The 12221-nt window shown below is 40.3% G+C and overlaps 1 protein-coding gene across 1 annotated transcript; it reads left to right on the forward strand.

Moving 5' to 3' along the window:
- The first annotated feature begins 1242 nt into the window (after positions 1-1242).
- LOC124878075 (protein FAM163B) lies at positions 1243-10422 on the forward strand. The gene is made up of 3 exons (XM_047381842.1): positions 1243-1914; positions 7657-7772; positions 8470-10422. Exons 2-3 carry the CDS (start codon positions 7680-7682, stop codon positions 8905-8907), a joined length of 531 nt encoding a protein of 176 aa, XP_047237798.1. The 5' UTR covers positions 1243-1914; positions 7657-7679; the 3' UTR covers positions 8908-10422.
- The last annotated feature ends 1799 nt before the right edge of the window (positions 10423-12221 follow it).

The raw sequence follows: 12221 nt of genomic DNA on the forward strand, positions 1-12221 counted from the left end.
AATAAAATCTTTTCTTTCTCTGCCTCTTCCATAAAAGTCGGCTTTTCTTGGTGCTCAGAGTGGAGCGATGCAGTGAGAGGAGACAGAAAGAGGCTGAAACTCGCTTCGCTGATTTAGAAAAGAGGTTTCTGGTTAACGGCACCTTTAAAACCAGTCCGGAGGCTTCTGGTTCATTACTTTAAAGCACCGTTTGCAAAATGATTACTCAAAGTGATAAAAAGTCAAATAATTAGTTCTTATAAACTGAAGTTTTGTGACAAATAAAAGTATTATTATTATTGTTATTGTTGTATTAATGTAATTATAATGCTGTTTTTTGGCAGCAAACGTAATTAGACCTTGACGCTTTCATGCATTAATGTGATCGACACAGAGGCCTACTTCTGTTAGCCGCTCTTCAAAATGGGAAAGACAGGAGTATTTCAAGTGAGGGCAGATAAAGGTTGATCTTCATAAGTTAGAAATTAAAGTGGGAGAAATAAAAAACAAAGTTGTGGCAAACAAGGCCGGACCACCGGGTACAGTGAGCAGGATGGTAAAGGAGGTAAAAATCATTTCTGTGGTTTACTGTTAGAGGGCTTCTGTGCCTGGGAGCCTTGTTTGAGTGGAGAGCATCAAGATGTTTAAAATACCAGGACATTTAAAATTAATGAAGACTATGGATCATCACTGGCTCTTTATGCCAGATAATGACAAACCAACACAGCAAATGTTCACCAGACACTAAATTAACCTCCTTCCATCTTTTCATCCATCTGCTCACCAGACCTAAACCCTGCAGAGAACCTGTGGGCTGAGCTGAAGAGAACAGAGCCTCAGAGAGACTGGACCATCAAAAGAGACAGTCAGAATGGTCTGAATGCTCTGACATGTTAGAGGAGATGGATAAATGCTCTCCTGCTGGCAGAAATTATCTACAGGGATGTTGTTCAGAGGAAAATATTCTCCCCCTCTGAATAAATAATAAATTATTATTAGGTTAGAATTTTCTAAAGGTATGTAAAAATGTTCGCGTGAATGTTTTGTGGGTTTTATTTTCCATAACTACTTTTTATTTATTTTATTTTATTTTTGCAGATATAGCTTCAAGGTCAAGTTAAAGTATTTGGATGAAGGTTACGAAGTCTTCTAGTCGGTCCTGTTACAGTTTTCACTGAAATCAACATAAATGAGAAACCAAATCTAACAGTTTGATCACAATCAGCATCAGTTCAGTTGTTTATTTCCCAGGAAGAAAATGAAATTCCTTTTCAGGAACTCCGTGAATTAAAGTTTCATTTCCAAACGTTTAATTAGCTGTGAAGCAGATCTTTTCTCTGAAGCTGGACCGTTTCTGTAGGTTTTTTTGCGTTTGGAGGACATTTTGATGAGATGCTGCTGGGATTATTTCCACTGGTGTTTTTTTGTTGTGACGCCATGTCTCATCCACGCAGCATCACGGACAGGATGAGACCGGATCCTCTGCACACAGCCAGTGATCAGTGGATCTGCACTCAGCTGCTGGTCCTGCTTCTTCACTGCGTGTTGGACATGTTTCCATGAAGATCTGGGGATTTTTAAGACTAAGGGAACTTTTTGTGGCTACAACTGTTCTGAACTAGAATCATGAACTTCCATTAACGGAACATATGTCGGCAGAGGCGAAAGTTTATCTGTGAAGAACGTTTCCCTTCATCCACAGACGCGTTGACGCATCCACGGTGGCTCTTGGAGACAGTGCGTGGTTGTGCGTGTTTCTGCGTCTGGTTCCCTCAGATCCATCAGACTGTGGCTAAAACAGCTTGTTTCAGCTTAGAGTCCGATGTTCGGTTCCACCTCCTCCGGCTGAAAGCTAAGCATCTCCGCCGCCGCCCGCCACCCGGTGCGCCCTGCAGTGGGAGAAGCCATGAGACCACCCAAAAACTAATGTGACGGGTAAGACTCACAGCTTTTACGGGATATCTGTGGCCCCGGAGCGCCAGCGAGCTATGAAACTGGTTTAAGAGTCGCTAAACTTCAGAAGCTGGACGCTAATTGAACGCAGAAAGGCGCTAAACTGCGTAAAATGGAGTCTTTTTACCTAATTGTATGTTGTCAGTTATTTGTCAGGTTATATTCCTTCAAATGAAACCAAATAAAGGATTAATTCGCATTTTTCTTGAACAATGTTTCATGAGATGCTGTCGCCTTTGGTATGCCGAAGTCTCACCAGTTGTTGATAAAATAATTATAAAAATACACCAATAATTCCTCATTTACTCCCTGGAAACATTTAAGGAATAAAATTCATCTTCATCAGAGGATCATTTTTCCACAAAGTCGCTCATTAGTTGAGGAGTCCTCATTCTTACATGTTGTGCAAACATTTAACATGAAAACCTGGAGAATATTTCACTGGATAAATATCAGTCTGGTTCCGAGATACTGATTCATTTTACTTTGAAAAGGTCAGAACAATGAGTTCTGCATCTCATGCTGCATAAAGGACATCAGGGTTAGAATCTACTGCAAAATTAAATAAAGCAGGAGAGAACAAATCTCAGTTTTGGGGATTTATTGTTTTTTTCTGTATTTGACATATATATATATATATATATATATATATATATATATATATATATATATATATAATCACATTGTGTGATTTTTAAGTAATTAATTTGCATTTTATTGCATGACATCAGTCTTTGATCACCTACCAACCAGTAAGAATCCCAGCTCTCTCAGGCCCGTTAGTTTTTCTTAAAGAAGCCCTCCTGTTTTCCACTCATTACCTGTATTAACTACACCTGTTTGAACTTGTTATCTGTATAAAAGACACCCGTCCACACACTCAATCAAACAAACTCCAACCTCTCCACAATGGCCAAGACCAGAGAGCTGTGTGAGAAATAGTAGACCTGCAGAAGGCTGGGATGGGCTACAGGAAAATAGCTGAGCAGCTTGGTGAGAAGGTAACAACTGTTGGAGCAATTATTAGAAAATGGAAGAACTTCAAGATGACCATCAATCTCCCTGGGTCTGGGGTTCCATGCAAGATCTCACCTCGTGGAGCATCAGTGATCATGAGGAAGGTGAGGGATCAGCCCAGAACTACACAGCAGGACCCAGTCACTGACCTGAAGAGAGCTGGGACCACAGTCTCAAAGAAGACCATTAGTAACACACTACGCCGCCATGGATTCATATCCTGCAGCTAGGTCCCCCTGCTCAAGTCAGTGCATGTCCAGGCCCGTCTGATGTTTGCTAATGACCATCTAGAGGATCCAGAGGAGGAATGGGAGAAAGTCATGTGGTCTGATGAGACAAAAATAGAGCTTTTTAGTCTAAACTGCATTCGCCATGTTTGGAGAAAGAAGAAGGATAAGGACAACCCCAAGAACACCATACTTACCGTGAAGCATGGATGTGGAAACATCATTCTTTGGAGATGCTTTTCTGCAAAGTGGACAGGACGACTGCACTGTACTGGAATTGCCCAGCCAGTCTTCACACCTGAACCCGATCGAAAATCTTTGGGGGAAGCTGAAAGTCCATATTGCCGAGCGACACCCCCGAAACGTGAAGGATCTGGAGAAGATCTGTATGGAGGAGTGGTCCAAAATCCCTGCTGCAGTGTGTGCAAACCTGGTCAAGAACTACAGGAAACATCTGATATCTGGTATGGCAAACAAAGATTTATGAACCGAATATTAAGTTTTGTTTTTCTGATGTATCAAATACTGATGTCATGCAATAAAATGCAAATTAATTACTTAAAAATCACACAATGTGATTTTTTTGATTTTTGTTTTAGATTCCGTCGCTCACAGTCGAAGAGAACGTAGGATACAAATTATAGACTTCTACATGCTTTCCAAGTAGGAAAACCTGCAAAATCAGTATCAAATACTGGTTCTTCCCACTACATATCAGCAGCACTTTCCCACTTATGAGGCTGTTTTGATGCAACATGTTGATGCCTGCTTGTTTTTCTTTGGAGGTAACCATTGGTAACACAAGAAGACAATGATCTGAACCCATCCCTCGCTATAACGTTCTGTCTGATTAGATTTAGAACACTTTCAGGTAGATCATTTCTCACTCTTCGCTCTGGCTCTGGGTCAGGCAGCTGCTCCATCACTTTGATTAAAAGAAACAGAACATCTGAGGAACATGCCTCAAGGAGCAGGTACTGCCCACCTGCGGTTCGCTCTCTTTTCTACAGATTACAGCTGGACTTCTCAGCTCTGTCCTCTGCTCTAATGGCGCCAATGAACTCAACAGTTCCTGTCAGGGATATCTTGTGCTTCTTTGTTGGTGGAAGTTCTACTCAGAACAGGTCTGACAGGTAAATTTGGAGGCCAGTAAACATTATTGGCTGCACTGTTTTGTAACTTGCTCTGGACTGACACCAGGCACGTCACCATGCAGGATCTGCATGTATTGAAAGCCAAAAGTGCCACAATTCAATAAATTTAAAAAGTCCCAAAATGTATTTTTATACACGGAATTTTTTACACAAAACTGGAGATGCATGCATAACATAATTTAATCTATCTTTATATTAAATAAATGTAGAAAGTATTTTTTTTATCCTTAGTAATTTTTCATCAATATTTTCACTTCATGGTCCTGTGCTGCTGAACAAAATAATTTAACTTATCTCTCTACCTTAACAAGTCAACATGTGGGTTAAAACTACTATAGAAAGGTGATTGGTTGACAGCTGCGTTGCTGTGCAGATTAACCAATCAGATGTTAGGGTTCATTTAGTGAGACACTGCTGCAATTTAGGTTATTTAATTATATACTTTAGCACAGGAAGCAAAAAAGTTGTTTAATATGTATAAAAATAATTTTTATGTATGTTTTTACTATGTTTGATTCAAATTTGTACTAAATCTCCCTATTTAATTGAGTAATAAACTGAGACCTTCATAATATATTGAAAAGATTATTAACACTGTATTTAATAATGTTTTAATTTTTGGAGATTTGTGTCACTGTTAGCCTTCTGTGTCAGGAATGCGACGTAGAACCTGCTCCTAAACTAAAAAGTCCAAAGTATGGAGCAGACAGGAGGGGGAGGAAGGGAAAATGAGAGTTAGGGAGAATATGAAAGGAGAAAGAAGTAGACAGAATGCAGGATCAATCATGTCTTTAAATGGTAAATATTAATTTTCTGCTTGTTACACGATGCCAAAGGAGGGGGCCCATCTAAGATTGTCTGGCCCGGGCCCAGACAAGGCTGTCAGCGGGCCTGCATACACAGATAATTGTTTTTTATTATAAAATCAGATTATAGAGCTCTTTGCAATAAATTATTCTGCATCTGATGACAATAATCTGAATAATCAAAGCCAAATGAACACAAGAGGAGTGATGTTTAAGAAATATAAAATGCCACATTGATGCTTCAACAAAAAAGTCCAGCTCCTATTCTAAACACATTTCCACTGAGGCGTGTTATTAATCCACCTGGACTAAATGTTTCTGTCCACCTTATTAAAATACATTTTAATCCCTTTCCAGTCACAGATCTGAGCCCGGATTTACATTTCATGCCTCATCATCCTAAAGGCTTAAATGAAAGAAGACAACTGTAACCAAAAACACAAACTATATCCTGAAAAAGTGGGGCAGTGGATACACATTTATTTGTCTCCTGCATTTCTGGCTTAATTTTAGAAATGTTGAAGGAGATACATATGAGCAGCTCCCTCATTTAATTGTTCAGGACTGCATCCAACTGCAGAGGATGATAAGTCAGAGGCCTGCAGGGGGGAAATAAGAGGAAAACATCTGCTGATGCCCTCTTTCTCCTTTAATTCACTAATGCACACTTATTTAAGGTTTGGGCAAAAACCTTCTGCATTAAACATGAGAGGGAATAAAATATCTGTTATGTAACTTAAACTGCTCGACCTGTTTGAACACAGTGGTTTACTCTGTGGTTTCTAGGTCTAATTTCATTTCAATGCTTTATTTCATTTGAATTTCATGTTATGTTACCAGTCAGGTTTTCTAGGGTTCTGTTTTATTCTTCACTCCTCTGGTTGTCTTGTTTTTCTTTAAAGTTCTACTTTCATGCACACCTGGTCTTTCTTTCTGCCATTATCTCTTTCAGTTTAGGAGATGTTTATTTGAAGAAAACTCCCAGGAACATAAAGATTTCTTTCCTTGAACTTACCTGGTACTGTTAGACAACTTTTATAGAACTTACTGGCTATTTTCAGTACGTTCCAGGAAAACTGCAGCTCAGTCCTGCAAAATAAACCAGGAAATTCCATGAAAGTTTCAAGATAGTAAATGCTGGCTTTCAGTAAACTACATAGTAGGTTCCAGGAAAGTACCAGGTAGGTCAGAGGAAAGTGTCCAGTAAGTTTTGGAAAGGAAACCAGTAAGTACCATGAGATTTGCAGGAAAGAAATTGGTGACTTGAGATAAGTACCTGGTAGGTTCCAGGAATATTTATTACAGTTTTTCAGCTTTCAGATTCTAGATTCTGGTTTAAAATGATTTATTTATTTTCGGCTTGTGGGGCAACGTTGGTAAAAACGAGACATATGTAGGTTTTACTGTTGATATAAATCATGTAGTGGTCAGACTTAGTGGTTAGGATTATTCACAGCAAAACAGTGATTTATCAGTGCTTCTAACATGACTTTTACAGGATAGACATGTTCATTGCTGTTGGCTTGAACTGAACTGAGTTTCTTTGAGCAATAAAAGACATTCTTCATCATATATGACACTTTCCATTTTTGTTTGGCTTGAAGGATTTATTCACAGAAAGAAGAGTTTTGCTGCATGTTTCTCTCTAGGTTATCACTTTGAGACTCCTCTTCCATCCACGACTAAATGTCTAAAACACAACTAACGGGTTAGATTTGCGTCTCGAGCGGACGCTGCAATGTAGGCTGAGTGTCATCAGCATAACCATTGAAAGTAATGCCGTGTTTTCTAGTAATGTTTTCTAGATGCTACAATACATAAAATAATAAGTGTGGGGTCCTAAACTACGAGTTGAGGAGCCATGTATCTCATTTTATTAGGTTTAGATGTTGTTTTCATGCTGTCTGGTTTGACCCACTGAGGAACCGGGCCAGTCGCCAACCATTCAGTCTGTTAGGAAGGATTATGCTAATGCTTCCATAGGTGTTCTTGCTCCCATCTACTTCATCCTCAACGCATTTTTTCCAGTTTGGGAAACAGATATCACTCCTCAATGTTCGGAGGAGGTTCTGACTGCTGCCCTGCCAATAAATACACAGATGATTGGAAAAGGATTATTTGTTTTTTTTATAGCCTGAAAATAAATGCAGAATAAATCTGCAGGATTTCCAGTATTGCATGTTGATAAGAGAGTTTTATAACGATGCCCCATCGTCTCTACATTCTCCATTGTTCTTATTTGTCTCCTTTAGACTTTGCTTCTTTCTCCTCATTGACCTTTTCTTTCAACTAAAACAATAGTTTTCCCTGATCATCATTGTCCTAAATAATCCTTTCTCCTTTATCTCCCCTTTTATAACGTTTCCATTTATATTCCCTCCTTTCCACCTTCTTATCATTATCCTCCCTCCATCTGTTCCCTACGTCCTCATTTCTCTCCGAATGACCTTAACTCTGTTTTCATCTCTTTCTTTCATTCTGTCCCCCCCTCTTGTTCCGTCCTTGTTCTCCGGCCTGCAGCTGGTTGATGGGGAGGATTTCGAATGTCAGCCGGGACAGTGGTCATCGCAGGAGGAATTCTGGCTACAGTCATCTTACTGACCATCGTCGCTGTGTTGTGTTTATGTAGGTTGCAGGTATGTCATTCTAAATCAATTAGAGCTACCATAGCATCACAGCTTTACTTTTATACCAGGAAAAACATGCGCTCTATAATAAAAATGTGTAAATACATTTGGCCAGGGTGTGTAAATCTTCTACAGCCTTTAAGAGGTCCAGAGTAAATTGCAAACTGACATCAGTGACTTCTGGCCAACAAGGAGATCAGTTTGGGGATGAAGAAATCCTGACGTGGTGGTATCCACTACAGGTTTGGTAGAAAGTCCCATTGCCACAGTTACTGGCACTCCTGCAGTTATTTCTTTGCATTATCCCTTTTACCAAAAATACAAGATTTAGTCTTTCCTGCAACCTTTCAAGTTGGAGCAGAACAGTGTGAGGGATCTTGAAACGTCATTCTGTACCATTGTTCTAGATAGTCCACAGTCCGGGTCATCTTTGATACTCTCTATTCTTCACCTCAGATTTAGTTCTGGGGACTAAAATTACATTTTTTACTTAGAAAGTTCAACATTTGTCTGACTTACTTGAAGGCCATGTTCTTTTGTCTTTCCCATTTTAAAGATAGGGTAAATGAAATATTTTGCAGCATATTCATACCTAGAAGAAACAGTAGGTCATAGAGTACTAATTAAACTATTTCCCATTTAAAAACGGCATCATAAAAATGAGAATGTAAACCTCATTCAGTGTTGTTGTGCTTGTTGGCTGCAGTATTACTGCTGTAAGCCAGAGGAGTCTGAGAAGGGGGAAGACGAGGAACCAGAACTCTCCACCATGTCGCCCTCTCGACCCCTGGCTTTGTGTGCTCCTCCCACGCCTCCAACGACGGATCACTACAGCGATGATCCCGAAATGTACCCCCCTACCTTCCTCACAGAGGCCAACGGGCCTTCCAGCTACTCCCCTCCACCTCCACCGCGCAGGTGCCAGCGTGTGCACGCCTTCTGCCCGTCCTGCGCCCGCTGCTCTCTGCCCTTCTACCTGCAGCACCCGGAGCGACTGTACAACGGAGGCCGCAGGATCAGCTACCGGACTGTGCAGCAGCAGGACCTGGAGCTGCCCGCCGACCTCGACAGCTTCTACCAGAAACTGATCCGCTCCTACACCATGAAGGAGGTGGTGACCCACAGCGTGAGCACCGACGTCTAGCTGCTGCTGTCTAAACAAGCTGTGGTTGCAGAGATAACAACTCTAGGCCCTTTATCTGAACCAGTGTCTGCAGCTGGAAACAGCTGGACCAGTTTTTGAAGAGAACATGTTTGTCAAACTCTAAATGATCATGTATGACCAGTAAATCTTAATCTGTGTTAGCTAGATAGCCAAATGAGTGGCTTACTAATGTCTCTTTGTGACTTAAAATATAAACATTCATAATTTAAACTTATCAGTAGATAATAAATTAATAAGAACTAATTCAGATAATAAAAAAACAAAATAATTCTGATAATGTTTTATGTATGTTGGTGAATAGATTTCCATTATATGCTGATAAAAAAAACACATTATAATGTATGTTTAGCTGTAAATCCTGTATTTTACTGTCCCTGTATGTGATGGAGATCCACTGTTGTTTAAAATATTGAACTTTCCTCACTGAGCTTCATTAGCCAACATTTTACTTTGAGTTTGTTGTCACTTAAACTCATAAAAACAAATAATGTGGATTAATCTAGTGTGCATGGTTGTTTGTGTGTTGCCCTGCGATGGACTGGTGACCTGTCCAGGGTGTACTCCACCTCTCGCCCATAAACTGCTGGAGATAGGCACCAGCTCCCCCGTGACCCACTATGGAATAAGCGGTAGAAAATGACTGGCTGACTGACTAATCTAGTCATCAAAATAGTGTGTTTAAGATGTTTTCCCCTCAATAAGTCAGTTTTAGTTCTCAGTTATTTTTCAGGGACAGTAAAACATTAATTAATATGACTGTAAATGAAATAGGTTGGCCCAACCTTTTAGAGGTGCTTATTAAACCAGAAACCATCCTTGTGGGGACTGAAATGGTTGATAGCAGAACAGAAACTTTACACAAAAAAATTACAAATTAAGTGCAACTCTTCTAGAACTTGTCTGATGACTTTGTTGAAAATGTGTTGTTAAAAATGTGTTTTTGTTTGAAATAAATTATTTTGTTCTCTTTGGAAGTTGCTAGCATGCAAAGCAGGGATGGCAAGCAATGACCGATCAGCAGCAAAGAACCACAGTATTGTAATTCTGCCAAATTAATTAAAATGTTCTTGGTTGTTGCTGCACTGCAGAGAATACAAGGAAATACATTTCCCCAAATACAACAGAATTTATTGTTATTTTTCTCATTCATAAACAAACTAGTCTTGAGACTGCAGCACAGCTGGCTGCTGCAGGAAGTTAGAAAAAGTAGCAGTTTGAATCTTTATTGGTCCCAATCTGCTAATTAATTTTGATGTTCTCTAACAAACCCCTGAAGCCTTGACAGTTTTCTGCATTGATACTGAGATTATTTTACACATGTCGACTGTATTTACTAATTATGTGACTTATGAAGGCAGCTGGTTGTACTGGATTTTATTTATGGGGCAGAATGCAAATGCACATCACAATGTGTGGGCCATGTCTCATTTTCCTTCCAGTTCATACATTGTGTTGGTCTATTACATAAAATACTAATAAAGTACATTGAAGTTTGTTGTTGTAATGTGACTAAAATGTGAAAAATGTGAATACTGTTTGTTGCTTGGTGCTGTTGTTACGCAGCAACCAGCCCAGTAAAAAGGTTTGCAGAACAGGCAGCCGGTTTGACTTTTCTATTACGAAAAAAAGTAACAAAGACACAGTTCAGCCAACTGGTGTGAAAGAGTGAGGAGAACCCAGTGTTCATATTTTAAATTTGAACCTCTGGCCAGTCCTGACTTATTTTTATTCATGTTAAAAGTATTTTTTATTTTTACACAAAAGGCTGAGTCAAGTGGATTTTATTTCCTGTTTGCTTTATTGGAAGATGTGTTAGAATAGATGGGAGGCTGTTCCACCAACCAGCAGGGGGCGACAGCTGCTGTTATTAAAATTACAGGTCCTTCTCAAAATATTAGCATATTGTCATAAAGTTGATTATTTTCCATAATGTAATGATGAAAATTTAACATTCATATATTTCAGATTCATTGCACACTAACTGAAATATTTCAGGTCTTTTATTGTCTTAATACGGATGATTTTGGCATACAGCTCATGAAAACCCAAAATTCCTATCTCACAAAATTAGCATATCATTAAAAGGGTCTCTAAACGAGCTATGAACCTAATCATCTGAATCAACGAGTTAACTCTAAACACCTGCAAAAGATTCCTGAGGCCTTTAAAACTCCCAGCCTGGTTCATCATTCAAAACCCCAATCATGGGTAAGACTGCCGACCTGACTGCTGTCCAGAAGGCCACTATTGACACCCTCAAGCAAGAGGGTAAGACACAGAAAGAAATTTCTGAACGAATAGGCTGTTCCCAGAGTGCTGTATCAAGGCACCTCAGTGGGAAGTCTGTGGGAAGAAAAAAGTGTGGCAGAAAACGCTGCACAACGAGAAGAGGTGACCGGACCCTGAGGAAGATTGTGGAGAAGGGCCGATTCCAGACCTTGGGGGACCTGCGGAAGCAGTGGACTGAGTCTGGAGTAGAAACATCCAGAGCCACCGTGCACAGGCGTGTGCAGGAAATGGGCTACAGGTGCCGCATTCCCCAGGTCAAGCCACTTTTGAACCAGAAACAGCGGCAGAAGCGCCTGACCTGGGCTACAGAGAAGCAGCACTGGACTGTTGCTCAGTGGTCCAAAGTACTTTTTTCGGATGAAAGCAAATTCTGCATGTCATTCGGAAATCAAGGTGCCAGAGTCTGGAGGAAGACTGGGGAGAAGGAAATGCCAAAATGCCAGAAGTCCAGTGTCAAGTACCCACAGTCAGTGATGGTCTGGGGTGCCGTGTCAGCTGCTGGTGTTGGTCCACTGTGTTTTATCGAGGGCAGGGTCAATGCAGCTAGCTATCAGGAGATTTTGGAGCACTTCATGCTTCCATCTGCTGAAAAGCTTTATGGAAATGAAGATTTCATTTTTCAGCACGACCTGGCACCTGCTCACAGTGCCAAAACCACTGGTAAATGGTTTACTGACCATGGTATCACTGTGCTCAATTGGCCTGCCAACTCTCCTGACCTGAACCCCATAGAGAATCTGTGGGATATTGTGAAGAGAACGTTGAGAGACTCAAGACCCAACACTCTGGATGAGCTAAAGGCCGCTATCGAAGCATCCTGGGCCTCCATAAGACCTCAGCAGTGCCACAGGCTGATTGCCTCCATGCCACGCCGCATTGAAGCAGTCATTTCTGCAAAAGGATTTCCGACCAAGTATTGAGTGCATAACTGTACATGATTATTTGAAGGTTGACGTTTTTTGTATTAAAAACACTTTTCTTTTATTGGTCGGATGAAATATGCT

Source organism: Girardinichthys multiradiatus, chromosome 12 (assembly GCF_021462225.1).
Source record: "Girardinichthys multiradiatus isolate DD_20200921_A chromosome 12, DD_fGirMul_XY1, whole genome shotgun sequence".
In the NCBI taxonomy this organism is placed as follows: domain Eukaryota; kingdom Metazoa; phylum Chordata; class Actinopteri; order Cyprinodontiformes; family Goodeidae; genus Girardinichthys; species Girardinichthys multiradiatus.